General features: G+C 43.3%; 1 protein-coding gene across 1 annotated transcript; it reads left to right on the top strand.

The window, feature by feature from the left end:
- Nucleotides 1-1,163: 1,163 nt before the first annotated feature.
- Nucleotides 1,164-12,409, top strand: LOC124606506 (austinoid biosynthesis cluster protein W-like). The gene is made up of 2 exons (XM_047138490.1): nucleotides 1,164-1,493; nucleotides 12,305-12,409. Exons 1-2 carry the CDS (start codon nucleotides 1,164-1,166, stop codon nucleotides 12,407-12,409), a joined length of 435 nt encoding a protein of 144 aa, XP_046994446.1.
- Nucleotides 12,410-20,698: the final 8,289 nt, after the last annotated feature.

Below are 20,698 nucleotides of genomic sequence, written 5' to 3'. Positions count from 1 at the left end.
TAACGTTGACCACGTCACTGTATGGAGAGTGCTACGGGAGAACCAGTTGTTTCCGTACCATGTACAGCGTGTGCAGGCACTATCAGCAGCTGATTGGCCTCCACCGGTACACTTCTGCGAATGGTTCATCCAACAATGTGTCAGTCCTCATTTCAGTGCAAATGTTCTCTTTACGGATGAGGCTTCATTCCAACGTGATCAAATTGTAAATTTTCACAATCAACATGTGTGGGCTGACGAGAATCCGCACACAATTGTGCAATCATGTCATCAACAAATATTTTCTGTGAACGTTTGGGCAGGCATTGTTGGTGATGTCTTGATTGGGCCCCATGTTCTTCCATCTACGCTCAATGGAGCATGTTATCATGATTTCATAAGGGACACACTACCTGTGCTGCTAGAACATGTGCCTTTACAAGTACGACACAACATGTGGTTCATGCACGATGGAGCTCCTGCACATTTCAGTCGAAGTGTTCGTACGCTTCCCAACAACAGATTCGGTGACCGATGGATTGGTAGAGGCGGACCAATTCCATGACCTCCACGCTCTCCTGACCTCAACCCTCTTGACTTTCATTTACGGGGGCATTTGAAAGCTCTTGTCTACGCAACCCCGGTACCAAATGTAGAGACTCTTCGTGCTCGTATTGTGGACGGCTGTGATACAAAACGCCATTCTCCAGGGCTGCATCAGCGCATCAGGGATTCCATGCGACGGAGAGTGGATGCATGTATCCTCGCTAACGGAGGACATTTTGAACATTTCCTGTAACAAAGTGTTTGAAGTCACGCTGGTACGTTCTGTTGCTGTGTGTTTCCATTGCATGATGAATTTGATTTGAAGAGAAGTAATAAAATGAGCTCTAACATGGAAAGTAAGCGTTTCCGGACACATGTCCACATAACATATTTTCTTTCTTTGTGTGTGAGGAATGTTTCCTGAAAGTTTGGCCGTACCTTTTTGTAACACCCTGTATTTAATGTATTTTTTTTATTCTAATAGCATCTTGCGGGCCCCTCTGGCATAGCTCGCGGATCCCTGGGGGTCCGCGGATCACCTGTTGGGAACCACTGCTCTAGGGACTTGCGTTTATATAAATTGATGCTGTAACGTGTGTTTCGAACAGCTAGTGCTGAGCGCCTTCGTTTCGGCGGCGATGGGCGCGCCCGGCTTCCTGGGCGCTCCAGGTTTCCCGGGAGCCCCAGGTTTCCCGGGAGCCCCAGGTTTCCCTGGAGCCCCAGGTTTCCCTGGAGCCCCAGGTTTCCCTGGAGCGCCAGGTTTCCCAGGAGCGACGGGCCTGCTGGGAGCCCACGGCGCGCTGGCAGCAGCCGGCCGCGGCTACGCGGCGCACGCCCCCGCCAACATCGTGGTGGGGGCGGGCGGCTACGTGCTCGACGCCCCCGACGTGGCCGTCGCCAAGAGCGCCCACCTCGCGGCCGTGGCGGCCACCAGGGTGCGAGACGCCGCCGTCAACGCCGCCGACGCCGCCGCTGCCGCCCACGCCGGCGCCGCACCCAGACTCGCCGCTGGGTTTCCCGCTCCCGGTTTCCCAGCCCCCGGCTTCCCAGCTCCAGGATTTCCAGCTCCCGGCTTCCCCGCACCGGGACTGGGATTCGGCCCCGGTCCTCTGGGCGCCTACGCCCCAGCACACGGCCACGCTAACATCGTCATAGGACCGGGCGGAGTGCCGCTGGACACTCCAGAGGTGGCTGCTGGAAAATTAGCCAACGCAGTCGCCCACCTGCAGGCCAAGGCGCGGACTGGCCATCTGGGATGAGCAGACACCAGATGTGACTTCCCTGGGTGGTGCTGAGCTTGAAGATCACTGCATATTCCTTATTGTACAAATTAATTTATATAAACGGTGCACAGAACTTGTAATCACTTACAGAGGACTGAATAAATTATATTCATGAATTTAAGAATATTTTTATTAATGTTACATCGAGATCTATCCTCTTGAAATGGCCATTTAACAGAATCAGTAGTTATATGACATCATTGACCTATGTAGAATGAAATGAAATGACTTTGTGGCATTGGTGGGCGGGAGGCACCGCTTGAGGCACTTCGACCACTTCGCTTAAAGTCTTTTAGCTGACGCCAAACTGGGCGACTTGCGAGTCGATAATGATGAAATGATGACGAGGACAACACAATACCCGAGTTGAGAAAATCTCCCAACCGGTCGGGAATCGAATCAGGGCTCACTGCATGGCAATCAGACGTGCTAACTACTCAGCTAAGGAGGCAGACTCTATATAGAATTTTGAGTGAGATAAAAAGCTCCTCACAGCATAATATGGCCCATAAATAAAAAAAAGATATGAGATAAAATGCTCATCGATTTTATGCCTAGAGCGACCACTATAAACTCGAAAGGATATTGCGAGACCTTGAAAAAGCTCAGACAGCAATCCAAAATCGTCGTAGGGGAAAACTCAGCAAAGGCGTAAGGCAGCACCACGAAAATGCCCGTCCACAGTGTCGCAACAAACGAAGGAGTTAATCGACAAATTTGGCTTGGATGTCACTGACCACCCCCATTACAGCCCCGATTTGGCACCCAGCGATTTCCATCTGTTTCCGAAATTGAAGGAGCACCTAGGCGGTCTACAATCCGAGACGGACGAGCGGTTGCAAGAAGAAGTTTCCAGGTTTCTCAGCGGGTTGGCGGCGGACTTCTTTGAGGTGAGAGTGCAAAAGTGGATTACTCAACAGAAGAAATGCATAGAAAAAATGGGGACTATGTTGAAAAATAGCTTAAAGATCAACGTTTCCAATGATGTAATCGTTTTTTCGAATAAAAAATTCCTTACGTCTAAAAGAAAATTGGAACTTTATTTTTGAAACAACCCTCGTACAAAGAAATAAGAAGGGCGATAACAACTGTTACTGTTGTAAAGAAAAATGATAAAGTAAAATCTGATCAAGGCCATCGGCAAGTCACTTCGTGCTCGTACCCACTTGATCGAAATTGAGCTAAATACATTTGAAAATGGTCTTGTATGAACAACAAACTGTGTGGGCTGTTTTAGGCAAATAATTCTAACTGCTGGAGATGATGTTATTCCCACCACTTACCCGTTGCCGTGAAACTTAACGTCCTCCCCATACAGCAGATAACAAACAAACCGTATGAAGCCCCATCTGTTCATTACATGTTTGTAGTCAATATAGATTCATGGTTATATAGCTGTGCTTTATAGGCAATCTCCTGTATTACATACTGATTTTAGCTACTTTGCAAGTCCTGGTAGATTACAGTTTCGTACCTGGATAAAGCTAACTACAAAAATTAATCATATTAATAATGTGTTGTCAGCGTACAAGCATTGGCATTATTCACTTACCCATTAACGTGTATACATTTTTAATTTCAGTCGGTTATCCAAAGACAGTACTACTTGATTAAGTTTTACGGTTGTTCTGCAGTTCCATAATTTCAGACCACACCCCTACATTTTCCTTGAGACCAATGGATTGTATCAAATGTATCATTTGTTTCCGTTGTTCTCATCATTACTCCTTCCTAAAGTGTAGTACTAACAACCGTTCTGTAGTCGCACAAATTAGACACAGATAGGTATCGACTTTTAGTCCCTAAACAGCACACAGTTTCCATTTCTTAGGGAACTGGGTGTATAAACAGTTTCAGTGAAAGAATAAACGTAAAAGGTACAGCAATCTCATTAATCGTGTTTTATGTATCCATACTTAGTCAAATGCAATATATTAAATTTATATTCATGTAGACTATAGCATATAACCTGTATCATTAACAAATGGTGGAAAACACATGCTAGCAGCCCATATATATAGTAATATTATGATGATAATGGATTTCCTTATTCTCAGAAAACACTTGAATAATACTATGTGGATCAAAGCAGTACTTCGTGAAGTGGTGTTTTAGAATGCAAATATCTTGCTTCACAGATGCCGTTATATATCTTACTACAGGAAAAGTCATCACTCTTATGTTGAGGAACGTTTCGGCATGAGCAAATACTGTAAATATATATTGGCACTTCTTTTAAAAAGTCTGCAAATAATTCTGTCTATATAGACTGCAGAGACCCGGAGAAATCTAGTACGAAATTTCGAGAGTCTTATTGTAGTTCTACTCTTCACACATCGAATGACGGATGGTAAACTCTATGAGTGCATGAAACGCGATTATGCAAACAAACAGAACGATAAATCATCAGTGGTAAATCAGCTGCGTGAGTAGGGTGGTTTAAATTTTCACGTAACCTTTCCGAAAACTTTAATACTGTAATTGGGGATGTGGACAGTAGGCTGTGGTATATTATGAAATTTCTGCGGTTGTGTGCCTCATTAACAAGACAAAAGGGCGCTAAGAGCACACCTGTAATGGACCCAGCCACTACACAGAATTATCAGTGAATTGCAGATGTAAACGAATATAAAACTTTGAAGGAAGAGCTGTAAGATTCCCCATTGCATTTCAGTTAGAGGCACTACTACCTCTTTCATGACCAACAAAGATGATTCTACGAACGTATTGATGAATTTATGCTCACATATCTCATGAAAATATCACAGAAAATACAGTAAACTTAGGGAGGCCATATTTCTTTCGGCGCCACAATGTGATGAGAAAGTGATAACTGGATCAAGCAGTTCGTTATACTGGCTACAGAACTGTGTTGACATGCAGATGCGAATTTAGATTGAGTAAACGTTTATGTCTAATCGAATAGCGGTAAACTGAAGTAAATAAAACATACAGTAGCTATTAATATGCTTAGAAAAATCCGTGCTAAGTTGACAAAGAGTGCCAGCCGCTGTGGCCGAGCGGTTCTAGGCGCTTCAGTCTGGCACCGTGCGACCGCTACGGTCGCATGTTTGAATCCTGCCTCGAACATGGATGTGTGTGATGTCCTTAGGTTAGTTAGGTTTAAGTAGTTCTAAGTTCTAGGGGACTGATGACCTCAGATTTTAAGTCCCATAGTGCTCAGAGCCATTTTAACCATTTTTGACAACGAGTAAGGCAAAGAAAGACAGGAAGTTTACAGCACGCTGTATGGCAGCAGCTACATTTCTTACTCAGGTATGTACGGTTCTGGACGCAATCTTTTCTATCCAGTACAGTGTGTTAACTTTAATGTATGTAATTGAAGGTGAAGAGGAGAGAAGGGAAGACAAGGGAGGCTACTAATTATATCGGCTGTATCGGGACTTCATACGGAATCAGCAGCGGCAAGTGAAAATGTTCGCCGGACCGGGACCTGCCCCAGGATCTCCTGCTTACTAAGCACTTGCGTTAACCACTGCCTCATTCGGAGACAGCGTTATTCGCAATCCACGGAGTATCTCGCTACACTCCTCGGCTTATCCACACTGCCACCTGGCGCCACCTGCCAGCGGTACACCTCTGGCCCTTATATAAACAGTTAGGGGCTTGGCGTTGATCGATAGAGTTGTCGGATGTACTCCTGCAAGCTATGGTGCCAAATTCTGTCCTATGGGCGTGAAAATCCCGTGCTGGTTGGAAGGCCCTGCCCATAATGCTCGTAATAACATTTTCTCAATTGGGGACAGGTCCAGCAACCTTGCTCGTCAAGGCAGGGTTTGGCAAGCACGGAGACAAGCAGAAGGAACTCTCGCTGTGTGTGAGCGCGCATTTTGCTGAAATGTAAACCCAGGGCGGCTTGTCATGAAGGGTACAAAAATGGAGCGTAGAATATGTTGAATAAATAAAATTATTATGAAACTGTAGTTATTTATTTATCTTCATAAATGCATCACATTTGTCAGTTTTCGTCCCAATCGGACAATTACTCTTTTTTTGTTTTGCTTACAGTCTGGTTTACTGTGTAATTAGCCATAAGCAAAGTTTAAAATTACAGGAAACTTAAACTGAGATTAAAATCAGCAGCCTCAGTTGAACAAGTAGTGGCAGTTGTGGAGAGAGTCTTGGCATCCCAATGTCGGGTGTCGTTTTGACGTGTACAGATACGCGCAAGTTTTTAACATAGTGCTGTTTCGTTTCTTCCTAGCTTATAGGTGGCAGCACTGTTGCAGCGAGTTAGTTGAGCGCATCTACTAGTGTTGCTGTTTCTATTTTGGAAAACAAACATGACGAGAAATTTTTGTTTGTTATCTGTAGTGTTAAAAATGGTTCAAATGGCTCTGAGCACTATGGGACTTAACTTCTGAAGTCATCAGTTCCCTAGAACTTAGAACTACTTAAACCTAACTAACCTAAGGACATCACACATCACACGTAGCGGTCGCGCGGTTCCAGACTGTAGCGCCTAGAACCGCTCGGCCAACCCGGCCGGCTATCTGTAGTGTTACGATCGTGCCTAATGTACATTAGAGGCGTGGACCTGAAATTCTGAACAGCAAACGATCAAAAGATAATTATGTCCACATATTTTTGGATATGGGATTCTGCGTTATTAGTGTGGATAGGATTAATGACAGTCAAAATAAACAGTATATACATATCAACGTCACGTGAGGACCACGAAGAAGTAAACCGTTGACTGAAGCACTCACCAAAGTTGTCAATCAAACGCATCGCTTTCGATACTGAATGCTGTATCAAAACCCCTCGTCGGAGTTTGGACTCCTCCCTCGGGCATGAGTGTGTATGTTGTCCTTAGCGTAAGTTAGCTTAAGTTAAATTAAGTAGTGCGTAAGCTTAGGGACCGATGACCTCAGCAGTTAGGTCTCATAAGACCTTACCAGAAATTTCCAGTTTTAAGCCGGCCGCTGTGACCGAGCGCTTCAAGGCGTTTCAGTCTGGAAACGCGCTGCTGCTACGGTCGCAGGTTCGAATCCTGCCTGGAACATGGATGTGTGTGATGTCCTTAGGTTTAACTAGTTCTAAGTCTAGGGGACTGATAACCTCAGATGTTGAGTCCCATTTGAACCTTTTTTTATTGATAGTATCTCTAGGTAAAAGCGGAGTGTTAAAAAATTGGGACTTTGTACGGGAGCTGATGACCGCGTAGTTGAGCGTCCCACAAACCAAACATCATCTACGTAAAATGAGCAAGCTTTCGTGACCTAAGGAATAGTGCTACAGATTGATCTCAGAATGGACCAAAGATAGCGATTAATAGCTATCTTCTGCTCAAACAGTTTTGTGGTGCCCCACGGTGTGTCTGAGACCATTGTCATGAGCGGTATAGCAAAGTGATTAAAAAACTGGAATTTGCATAGGGGTGGGGGGAGATTCCATTGGGGATTCCATTGCTGATCTAGTTATCGAGATTGAGGCTCACTAAAGATTCCCTAAAACGATGAAAGAAACTGTCATAGTACTTTCTTTGAAAATTTTATTCACTGAACTACGAGCTAGTGCTCGGCTTTAGTGACCTAGTCGTCGACGGGAAGTATAACATTTTTTCCTTCCAAATTCTAAAGGTGTGCAGTACCTACTCAGTGTCACTAGAACTGTCTACAACATTGTCCATCCGGTGCGACTTGTTAGTAAGCAGTTTGTACTACAGTTAACTTCCTCTATTAACTTTCTCGACTAATGCGTTTTCATGTATATCTTGGCTTTACCTTTCGGAACTGAGTATTTAGGAATTTACATTTTCATAAAAGTCTAGTGGAAACGGAAGTCCAAATAAAAATATTACTGACAGTGTCCTCGATGCTGCGTCTCGAAACAAAGCAAAGTACCGGAGAAATGTCTCTGGGTTCAGTAGCAAGGTTATTTCAGTTATCTCGCCTTTCACAGCCATTAATCACGTTTTACGACACCCACCTACCGTGAACGCATAAGCAAGGTCGCTGATAAAGATCTTACCGGCACGGATACGCTGGACAGATTCAGAACTTAAGTTCCGATGTAAACAAAACGTGTTACCGCGGTGAAAGTTGAACCGGACCCATTTAGATAGAGGCAGTTATTGGGTACCATTTGACTTACGTGGTGTCGCGATTTCTATTGGGCCATTAAAAGGAAGTAAAACCTGATCAGTGATCTCCAACGAGGTGACAGATTGCTCATACGCGCAAAGTACGTTTGCGATATCACTGGCCCCACGTGTTTGCTCATTCAGGTGAGAAACACAGTGTTCGCAACTATATGAATATATACGCACGTAGAATTATTATTGTTATTATTATTATCATCTCATCATCTTCTCTACAGGTATTAGGCAGGAATTGCCTGTTACGGTACCCATCTCTGTCGCGGTCTTCCTCTGCCTCTTCTCCCATGGCACTTACAATTTCTTGCCTTTAAGGGAAGTCTCTCACTCTCCATTCTTTGAAGATGTTCGTTCCATTTTTTCTGTACTCGAATTTTACCACTGATTAATAATAATGCAAGATCAGGGTGGTCGCAGAGGGTAGGCTTACTGGTAGTTGGGCGCTCCAAGGTCAGGCGCGTAATGGGGCCCCTTAGGGATATGGCTGCAAGGGAGGGGAAGAAAACCAATTTGCACTCCGTGTGCATACCGGGGGGAGTCATTCCAGATGTAGAAAGGGTTCTTCCGGATGCCATGAAGGGTACAGGGTGCACCCATCGGCACTTGGTCGCTCATGTCGGCACCAATGACGTCTCTCACTATGCATCGGAGGAAATCCTCTCTGGCTTCCGGCGGCTATCTGATTTGGTGCAGACTGCCAGTCTCGCTAGCGGGATGAAAGCAGAGCTCACCATCTGCAGCATCGTCGATAGGACTGACTGCGGACCTTGTGTTATCATTGTGTCCCTGCTTCTTGTTAATGTTTCTCACATTTCTCTGTCACTGCCGATTCTGTAGAGAACCTTCTCATTTCCTATCTTATCAGTTCGCGTAATTTTCAATATCCTTCTAAAGCTACCTATTCTCAAGCATCTTGTATCTCTATTGTCTCTTACTACGAGTGGCTGGTCGTTCCCGCTAAATTGCATGACCTGGCTGCGGCCTTGAGTGGCTGCCTTCGCGTTTAACTACGAACTCGCAAAGATTAATAAAATATGCACTTCGAAAACAATTTTTACTTAAAGCGAACTCTTTTATAAATGTTAACAGCGAGCAAATCTGTTTGTTATTTTTAAAACTCTCGTGGTTATTTTGGGCATTTAATGGAAATGTAGGGGATCGTTCTGTCTAGAAATACTGTTTAATACTTCACTTCACCCTAACCTTAATTATCGCATTCAAAACTAGATTTTCCCTCCAGTATTTATAACTGAGTCAGAAACCTACACAACTCATCTTGATTATTTTCCTTCTGAAACTACATAATTCTGCCTTCTAAATTCATTCGCCAGAGCTGAAAGGAAAAATTTTGAAAATAGTTCTGTTCAGAGAACTTGAAATTGTCTATGAATGTATCATCGAACAAGTACAACTTTAGTTTTAGTACCAGTATGAAACGCACAAGAAACGTTTGGCCTATCTTTCTAACATTCTGCTTCACAAAACGTATCAAATAAAAATACAGTTAGTTACTATATTACTGAATTTACTGTCGTCTTGAGAAACTAAGGAAATTAATTTAATCAAATTCTGTTACAACTGGATCCATTAAATTCCATTTCTCACTTCCATTTGTAAATTAACCACAAAAATTTTATGCTAGCAGCAACCTCTTTTCAGGTTGACCAGTAATATTTTATATAGGATTTAAGTAAAAATAATTATAAGGTGCTTAAAACAGATTGTTACGCTTTGATAATAAATTATTACTGTGTTTTCACACAAAAACTATCGTCACCCATTCTTTCAGAACTGGTATCTCTCTCTTGTTGCAATACTAGAAACGTAATAAACTGTCATTAGCTTGCCTTTTCAGAAGCAGCGCAACTGATAATTGGATGTAAATGTGTCTTCACAGTATTCTGACGTCTCAAATTATTTAGGTAGACCAACCACGCCATAATATCTAGCTTTCGGAATCATTCTTGATGCTATGTTGATGCAGTTTTGCTGCACCATATTTTGACTGAAGCCGTCTGTAGCCATGGCGACAATTTACACGATTCGTCTCATTACTGGAAAAACACTTATCATCGCCTTCTTCCATAAACTGCACCATATTTAGAACAAAATATCAAAATCATATAGAGCGCACTACAAAATAAACATTAACCGCTGGTTGCTGCCACTGCAGTCTCTCAGCCACACGCTCTTTCAAAGAGAAGGATTACCAAAAAGTCTAAAAAGGCTATGCCACTTGCCAACCCTGTAGAGACATGTCCACTGGACCAGCCGATTGCGAATTTGTCTGCAACAAAAGGCTTTCCGGAAAGGGATACGGCAAAGGAAATAGCTTGGCAGTAAAAAGGCGTATAGATTCCCTATTTCGGTAGCTAAATACCACCCTTTTGTCTAGTACTGGTTCACAACTATAAGTGTTGCAAAGACATATTTGCATAACAATATAATAACGTAATCAACTGCTAAATACAAAATACTTACATAATCAACTTATAACATCTCTTCACCAATATAAAAAAACTTGGAATACACTCAGGCCACAAAAATCGCGTGATATCTCCTAATATCGTGTAGGACCTCCTTTTGGCCAATATAGTGCAGCATCTCACGTGCATGGACTCAACAAGTCGTTGAAAGTCCCCTGCAGGTATGGTGAGCTATGCTACCCGTGTAGCCGTCCATAACTGTGAATGTGTTGACGGTAAATGATTTGGGTGACCACATCATGCGCTCGAATTATCCAGAATGTTCTTCAAAGCAATCGCGAAGAATTGTGGCCCGGTGACATAGTGCACTGTCATCCATAAAATTTACCATCGTTGTTTGGGAACATGAAGTCTACGAATGCCTTGAAATGGTCTCCAAGTATACGCACATTTCCAGTCAATGATCAGTTTACTTGGACAAGAGGACCCCGTCCGCTAAATGTCAACACATCCCACACCTTTACCGAGACACCACCAGCTTGCTCAGTGCCTTGTTGACAACTTGGGTCCATGGCCTCATGGGTTCTGCGCCAGTTGAAATCGGGGCTAATCTCAACAGGCCACGGTTCTTCAGTCGTCTAAGGTCGGAACGATATGGTCAAGATCCAAGGAGAGGCGCTGTAGGCTGTGTCGCGCTGTTGCCTTTAGGTACTCGCTTGGGTCGTCTGCTACCATAGTCCGTTAATGTCGAATTTCGCTGCAGTTCCTAACGGATACGTTCGTCGTACGTCCCCCACTGATTTCTGTGGTTATTTGACGCAGCGGTGCTTGTCTGTTAACACAAACAACTCTACGCAAACGACTCTGCTCTCAGACATCAAGTGGAGTGAGTCGGCCACCGAGTTGTCCGTGATAAGAGGTAATGCCTGAAATATTGTATTCTCGACACACTATTGACGCTGTGGAACTTGGAATACTGAATTCACCGACGATTTCCGAAATGGAATGTCCCATGCGTGTTGCTCCAGTCACCATTTCGCGTACAAACTCTGTTAACTCTTAATTCCGGTCGTTCTGTCTCAATCACGTCGGAGACATTTTCACATGAACACCTGAGTCCTAATGACAACTCTGCCAATGTACTGTCATTTTATATCTTGTGTACTAGATACTATCGCCATCTGTATATGTGCGTATCGCATTCTCATGACTTTCGTTATCTCAGTGTAATTTTTGATCAGTTAAGTTACTGATAACCCATTACGAAAAAGTAAATGGAATGCTATTCCATTAAAACCTCATTTAGACTCTTCGATTCTCTTGATTTGTGCTTTCCTACAGTTTATGGTTCTAGTATAAACGTACTTCCACAGAAAGCTTTACTCAAATAGTATGTTTCATACTATTATGCTTCTTTTCGTCAGGAGTGCCCTCTGTATCTGTGCTAATTTGCTTATGACGTCCTCCTTGCATCGTCCATCACGTGTTATTTTGATTCCAAACTAGAAAAAATCACACATTGTGTAGTTTATGGTCCCGAATTTTGATGGTCGCTTTCTCACTAACTTCATTTCTGTTACTCCGCACTGCATTCGTCTTTCCTCGATTTACTTTCAGTCCATATTCAATAATCAGTAGACTGTTCGTGCCACTCAGTCGGTCCTATGTCTTCCTCACATTCACAGTATCACCAAAGAACCTTATCAGTGAAAACCAGTCACTTAAGATAAAAAAAACCACGTAAGATATTATTTCTGCTGTATATTGTGCGACGTATGAGCACTGGTATCATTCATTGACGACGTTTCCCACGTTTTGTCCCTTCAGCTGAAGGGGAATACCTATGAGAACACCTGCTTGCAAATTTCAGAATTTCGTCTTTCATTTGCACTGAAGCGCGCACACTTGAACCATTCTGCGCACCTCTGAACACTGTTTCATTCACGCAGTTCCACGCAGTTCCGTGCTGTTTTGTGCTGCTCTGCGCCAAGCGTTTGCGTATGCCGGCCGCTGATCAGGAGCAGACGCGGCTGGATGTGCGGCGGCTTGCCTAAGAGCAGGGGCAGAAGAGCTGCGAGGTGGCATGTCGGCATGAGCCTGACCCATCTTCATCAGCAAAAAACACACACGAGCACACAAATACTGTGTGCGTAAATTTAACTAATAGAGTGTTATTTCCATGTCTATATTTAATATATCGAAAAACGCAAAGACATTGATAGTACTGGTGTAATTTACGGTATTTATACGTGCAGAATGTCTATGTCTATATCATTTATCAACAACATGCAAGCTTCGCCAGCACACACACACACACACACATATATATATATAGGGTGGTCAGAAAATGTGTGAAATGCTTGTAGGGATGTTACAGGCAGGTTGTACTGAGACATAAAGGTTAAGAAAGTTGCTCCGTTTACGAGTTATTTAGCACAGAATTTACCCAATCGCGGCATCGCGCGCTCTCATTCAAGCGGCCTGCCAGGGGCGGTATTGCCCAACGAGTGCTTTGTCTCGTTAGCTGAAACTTGAATATACGCGCGCGACGATATGATTGGCTAACTTGAATAATGGCGCAAGGTATCGAATTTCTTTCTTAGCATTTATGTCTCAGTACAACCTGCCCTGTAACATCCCTACAAGCATTTCACACATTTTCTGACCACCCTATATATATATATATATATATATATATATATATATATATATATATATATATATATATATATATATATAACAGTACACATTGGATCTTGGGATCAGTTAGTGAGAAATACAAAGAAATACTGAGCAAACAGAATTATATCACTATTGCTACATGTCCAGCACAGAGGGTCTCTGGCACTAAATGCACAGGTGCATGTAAAAGATGTGAACTGTGAATGGTGAATGTAAGGTAAATATTAAGGATATAGATGAGATGTAAACTGAGAATGATTCAATTTGTAATGTGTACATTGCACACGTACACACATTAAAAAAAAATTTGCTTCAGCCCGGTTCCCAGAACTCCTTAAGATATACGTTGACTGTGGATATTGTATCACTGACATAGTCCCTTTGAATGTTCAGAGATGTCACTAAACCCGCCCAAAGATGTAAATAACCATGCATGAGCAGCGCCTATTAGACAGAGGGGGTCCGACAGTCGATCAGTACCAGTCATTCCATCAGGGCTCGTGTTGTCTGTAGTTCAACCATGCCTACACGATCAAAATCGATATTCGATTGTTACTTTGTGCCAGGAAGGGCTCTCAACAAGGGTGCTCTCCATGCTCTCCATGCGTCTTGGAGTGAACCAAAGCGATGTTGTTCGGGCATTGAGGAGATACAGAGACACAGAAACTGTTGATGACGAGCCCCGCTCAGGCCACCCAAGGGCCACTACTGCAGTGGATGACCGCCATCTACGGATTATGGCTCGCAGGAACCCTGACAGCAATGCCACCGTGTTGAATAATGATTTCGTGAAGCCACAGGACGTCGTGTTGCATCTCGAACTGCGCACAGTAGGCTACGTGACGCGCAACTTCACTTCCGACGTCCATGGCAAGGTCCATCTTTGCAACCACAACACCATGCAGCTCGGTACAAATGGGCCCAACAACAGGCCGAATGGACCGCTCAGGATTGGCATCACGTCTCTTCACCGATTAATGTCGCATGTGCCTTCAACTAGACAATCGTCGAGACGTATTTGGAGACAACCCAGTCAGGCTGAACGCCTTGGACGCCGGCCTTGGTGGCCGAGCGGTTCTAGGCACATCAGTCCGGAACCTCGCGACTGCTACGGTCGCGGGTTCGAATCCTGCCTCGCGCACGGATGTGTGTAATGTCTTTAGGTTAGTTATGTTTAAGTAGTTCTAAGTTCTAGGGGACTGATGACCTCATATGTAAGTCCGATAGTGCTCAGAGGCATTTGAACCATTTTTTTAACGCCTTAGACACACTGTCCAGCTAGTGCAGCAAGATGGAGGTTCCCTACTGTTTTGGGGTGGCATTATGTGGGGCCGACGTACGCCGCTGGTGGTCATGGAAGGCGAATTACCGTTGAAGAGTGGGACAATCTGGACCAACAGTGCCTTGATGAACTTGTGGATAGTATGCTACGACGAATACAGGCACGCATCTGTGCCAAAGGACGTGCTACTGGGTATTACAGGTACACTTGAACAGTCTTGCACAGAGTGAAATGCGCGACCCATTATGTAGATGTATGTTGCAGGCGCCAAGCTCGTGATCCAATGTTCTTTAGCTAAGGAGGACGTAAAGTTTATCGTAGTCCAACACTTTATAAACATCTATAAGGTGGTTGCTCATAAATCTGTCGTCTCACCTGGGATTGTGATCCGTTGTACATAAATTTATTACTCTACGTTTGGTGGTCACCTACATTAAACAGTCTATTCCATCCTCCTAGGGCATCCACGTCGACTTTTCTCGTATTCCACTTGCTGTCACACAGTAGTTCACGTGTACAAGTATTTTCCTGGACTAAGCAGACATGTAAGTACTCCCTCATTCTCTCTCACTTTACGTACATATTTACACATTTTCCGTCAATTAATACATATTTTCCTTCAATTTTCGTAATTTTACCAATTTTACGTCACTTGTGCTCATATGGTCATGACTTCACTTCTGACCACGTATTCTAAAATTTCTTGTGAATACAGTAAAGTTGTCAACACCTAGCGCAACTGTGTGTGTGTGTGTGTGTGTGTGTGTGTGTGTGTGTGTGTGTGTGTGCATGTGTGTGTTTATGTGTATGTGAGTGGGTGGGTGAAAATGTGTGTGTGTGTGTGTGTGTGTGTGTGTGTGTGTGTGTGTGTGTGAGGGCAGTGGTCTGTGCCGTAAAGAGGACTAGTTTTGAATTGGATAAAATGCGTTGTAATTAGGGAAAAACCTAATAAAATTACGAAACTAAGAAAAAAGTACGACAAAAAAATGTGGATAAATGAGGGTAGTTCATTCTTCGTTTTGGTATATGAAAACTACCTCATTCCATTCGTCTCTCTGTTGTGATGGCTCTGAGTAATGGAAGTGCCCCGAGGGTTTCAAGCGGTATGGTGCAAGTCAGTACTGGACACAAACATATGCGCCATTCATTGAACCGTAGATATTCCCAGCGATACCGCAAGCACAGTGTGTGGATGAGAAAATACCAATAGCCACTTTCTGTCACATCAGTGTATGATAACGCAGCCCTCATGCTAAAATCTGGAGACTAATCCATTATTTTTATTACATCCCAAGTCTCTACAGTTTGTTCTCGATTCGGATTAGCTGGAAAACCTATATGTTAAATCATGTCGTGAAAGTGGCGAAATCGAGACATCTCGGGGGGTAAGAAATCTGGTTTCGTAAAAGTTATTGATTGGTGTGTCAGTTCTCCAGCTCTGGCATACCCCGACTATCTTGCAAGAACGTACGTAACATAAATAAAGGACGTGAGAGCTTTTCATTTGTAATTACGATCTTTATTCCTAGATAAATGTGTGATACCGACGATATAGTGGGATGGTTCTGCTGTTGCGAAGCTGTGGTAAGCCGCGCGAAACGACATCAGCTGTGTGAGTGTGGACATATCATAGTTTTTCGGACGCTATACGCCTATAAATGACAATCACGCTACTTGTCAGGAATGTTATGCTGTTGCAGCGTGAAGTTAATGTCGTTAGTGTTCCGACTTATCACCAAATATGTGTGAGAAGTGATCAGACTACTATTCCTGTAAAACATTACATATGTCTAGCTGTAATTGGAGGGTATATTTGACAGAGAAGTTGTGGTTTCATCGCAGTGACAAGTATATACGACTGTAAGGGGTGATAGATTTATTTCGTAAACACCTTCACAATCTACCAATGCTAGAGCTTAACTTGAGCTGTTACAGTGTACAAACAGAGCAGGCTATACGGCTGTAACACCGTGGATAAGCAGAACGTCCTCTCAACGGCTCGCCTAAGCAGATCCTCAAATGTTCTTAGTCGCACTATTGACTGCGCTGTTTCCTGCAATAGACGAATCCATATCACTGATGTCTTTCCAGCTCTTTCGCCACGGGAGCGCTGTTGATTATCACATAGTGCCGGTCACCTGTGCTTTACAACACTTATTTGAGATAGTCTGGCGGAATGCAGCACCATCCGGAAGTACTGTAACGAGACAAGTCGTTACAAGTATCTCTCTCTCTCTTTGTGTCGTCGGTCCGGCAGGTTCGAGAGTTCCAGAAACCGACTGTTCGACTGTGAGATATACTGCCATTCCACTCATTTCCGTATTTATTTGGTTGAGAGAACATCTGCTGTGATGCGTTGGTTGTACCGTCATGGTAAACACCGGTGGTGGATACAGTTACTGGCTCCTTAGACATGAAAAACACGTACGTTATGAGTATTAAAACCTTAGTCGACTTTGTAAAATACAAGGATGTTCTGGAATCTGTTGTATCACTGACGTCGTTATTCTTTAAAAGGTACGAGTGGAACTACCAGTTTCCTTAGTATATGAGATATGCTTGTCGTAAATGGTTTGCAGCACGTCCCACGTAATGACCTCGTTAAAGTTCCGGCTCTTTAAAGATGTACTTTCTGCTCTTTATCTTTGGAATTATACTGGGCAGGCGATCGGAAGCATACTGCTATGTGGTTGATATCGAGGACAATCCCATAGATGATATGATATTACTGCAGACCATGGAATACATAGAATTCTCGAAATTTTCATAAGCTACTCGATGATTTCAAAGCGAAAGTGACACAAAGATTGTGGTTGTTTTGTTTATAAAATCGGATACTGCAGCTGATATCGGTTTCGACATCAGAAAATAAATTCGCGATTGGCCAAGTAATTCCCCTAGTCGGCGCTCTGAAATAAATATTCTTGTAATCCCAGAGTCTGGAGATGGTCGCAGCTCGTTACAGAACGCATGGTAGCAGGCAGCCCGAAACTGAAACACCACCGCTAGCAGACGTCTTTGTGCCAGAGGAACCAGTCGAAATGTATTTACTACAGCGACGTAGCGATATGGAATGGTGGTACAATCATGTGTGGTGATATAGCATGGATGGTGATAGGTTTTACGCCGAAAAATTCAATCTTTCCTCTACAGTAGCAGAGCAGTGTAATTCACTATGTGTCTTTGGCAATAGTTTCCATATTTCATGAACGGTAGGCCACGTTTGCAGGATTTAATTGTCAGTGCAATACGACTGCTGTACGGTTTCCTATCTGTACAAAATAATTTTCCGCTGAAATTCTCATATTTGTCCACATGTAGAAAGTGCTCCCACACCAGCAGCAGCAGCATTTTAGCGAGTAATTTCAGTAAGAATTAAGCAGGAGGGTCTGTTGCTATCTACATCAAACCACTGGCTGTTTTAACCCTTAGGTTCTAGGAAGGTCTTTGCCTGCATTCTACATCCCTCCCAGGAGAGCCCTTGTCGTCTATATCAAAGTATCCGCCTTTAAAATTTTCCTCAGATTTATGGATGGCTTTGAAGAATGTTGTATATTGGTGAGAGCAAAGGTAGTATGAAGTCGAGAGCTTGCGCTCTGCAGCGACAGCGGAGGACACATGTATTATTCGTCTTGTGGTACTTGTTAGGTGACCTTTGCTGTGTGTGTTAAATATCAGACAGTATTGTTCTCGAATAATAAATGATATGTAAGTACGATATGTAGTTGTCAATACTTGGTCCTCCCACACCAACAGCCTAGCTTTTCCATCAAAATTAATAAATAAATAAAGACAGTCCCTTCCTCTCCAGCAGCCGAGCACAGAGGACTCTTTTCCCACCAATTCACAAATGGGGACGTGAGTAGGGAAAGGGTAAGTGAGAGAGGGGGAGTCTGACAGTGGACTTTAGTGATGGTATTGTGAATTAGGGCTCCAAAATTTGAAATTCCCACCGTGTTGATTTTCGCACAATTTTTTTTAATTCCCACGATTTTTGAATTTCCTGTCATTTTGAATTTAATTTATTTGCATACTTCATTTAATTAATTTGGATATCAATTTAATTACAACATTGTCTCATCTACACTCCAGGGAGGGGAGGTGGGGTGACGAATCAAGAAGAGCCGCCATCTTGGATAAATCTGACAGCAGTGCAGACTGTACCAGGAAGAGCTTTGCTCCCCTACCTGTGTGGGGAATTGATCAGGCGATTTTTGGTGGCGAAGACATTATGTGTGTTATCACAAATCTCAGGTCTTGTGGAAGCCCAGGAATGTCTCCCCTTGCATAATACTCTCTCCATTGGCCTGCACATGTGGTGCAGTCCATGCCTGAGCAGCCCTTTTTCTTGGATGACGGCTAATCCGGACTCGAACAACCAACATAGTGTTGCAAGGAACGTGATTCATCCAACCAGGTAACACGTTTGTATTGATGCAAGGTCCAGTCTGATGACTCCTCGCTCACTGCATTCGTAAGTGCTACATCGTTGGGTCAGCACTGAAACACACAGAGTTCGTCTGCCACGAAGCCCCATTTGTATAAACCACAGTGCTTCCAAACACTTGTGCCTGCACCTGCATTGTATCCTGCCATCAGCCCAGTGTCAATCGTCGCCCATCCCACTTTACAGAGCAGGCCAGCCTCCGCAATCCACGTTATGTTATGCGACGATGATGTCCATCGGCTTGCCGCCTACAAATCGTTTCTTCGTCCTTCAACCGCTTTCCGTAGATGCTCAAGACACTGAAACGTGGAACGCCGACCAGCTTCGCCATTTCCAAAAGGTTCGTTCACAGGCGTCGAGTCACAAAAATCTACTCTTTGTCTAAGTCGTTTCAGCCAATGGATCTCCCCTTATCTTGCGTGCAATGTCGTTCTGATGATTCCACCATTCGTCTCTGCTCTGCTGAAATGCTTTCCCTATAGCGACACATGCCAGCAACGCCAACAGGTTCCCGTAAAGCCCCAATGCGTCATTAATAGTGCACAGGCTTGATTATTCGACCCAATTGTCATGTTTGCGCTGTAAGTTGTCTACGCAGTTTACAGCAGTTAGTTTCATGGAGCTAAATATGCAACAATTTTTTAATGTTACAGCAGAGGAGTAATGGCTGTTACAGCTGTAATCAGATCTATTGAGCAATTATTGTTACTTTGTGGGATGAATGAACATTTGCATAGTCTTCTTCTGTGTTGGTACGACAGCCTGGATAAAGTTAAAGAGCTACATCGATTAGAACAGGGTGTTAGTTTAAACTAGTACCTTATCGTAACACTACTGCCAAGTTTCTGGTGTTTGCCCAATCGCAAGTGCACAAATAGATGTGGACGCATCATATTCGTAAGCAGTAAAAAACTGAAGACATATAGTTATGAAGGACAGGGTTGTCCATAGTCACTACTTCATTGTAAGTATCCAAACACTATGTTTACCCAACGTATAAATGAAATCTAGAAAGATGCAATGAAATGAAATGGTTCTAAGCAAACCATCCACGTATGCTAACGTTGCAAGATAATTAATTAGCATACTGACTGCTGTTTCCAAAGCAGTTGAATATATTGTTCATGATCAAATCACTGATCACTTGCATGAATTCAACCTATATGGCAACTTTCATTCCGGTTTCCGTAAACACCACAGCACAGACACTGTTCTAGTTAAAGTAACTGATGACCTGAAATGTGCCATAGACAGCCGAAAGGCAAAAATATTGACACTATTAGACTTCCGCAAAGCTTTTGACTCTGTTAACTTTAACATATTGCTCAGAAAAATTCGACAGCATAATTTCTCAGGTAATGCAATGCGATGGTTTGAAAGCTACTTAAAATACAGACAGAAAAGTGTTATCTGTGCAAATAAAAAATCTTTCCAGAAACATGTCTCCTCAGGAGTGCCACAAGGATCAGTCTTAGGGCCACTTTTGTTTTACTTATATGTCAATGATATTTCGTCGGTTCTGTCCTCCTGTAATTATCATTTCTATGCTGACGACCTCCAGCTTTACCTAAGCTTCAGACCTGAAGATGTAAATACTCCAATCGCTCAGATGAATGATGATCTGTCTTCAGTGGTGACATGGGTGAAAAACCTGGGGCTTAAACTAAATGCAAAAAAGACGCAAGTAATCTTAATAGCTCATCAGAAATTAATAAGTTCAAATCTCTGTGAACGTATGCCTCCAACTCTGATCGACGGTATTCCAATACCATATCAGAAAACAGTTAAGAACTTGGGTACAACTTTGGATGAGCATCTCAACTGGGCAGAGAATACAGTCGCAGTGTGCCGGAAGACGTCTGCTTGTCTCTATGCTCTCAAAAAGTTTTGGAATGCATTTCCACTGGACGTGAAACGCCAGCTCGTACAAGA

Source organism: Schistocerca americana, chromosome 3 (genome assembly GCF_021461395.2).
Source record: "Schistocerca americana isolate TAMUIC-IGC-003095 chromosome 3, iqSchAmer2.1, whole genome shotgun sequence".
Classification (NCBI taxonomy): Eukaryota; Metazoa; Arthropoda; class Insecta; order Orthoptera; family Acrididae; genus Schistocerca; species Schistocerca americana.
Note: the sequence above shows the minus strand (reverse complement) of the source record. Positions and strands in the feature narration are given on the sequence as shown.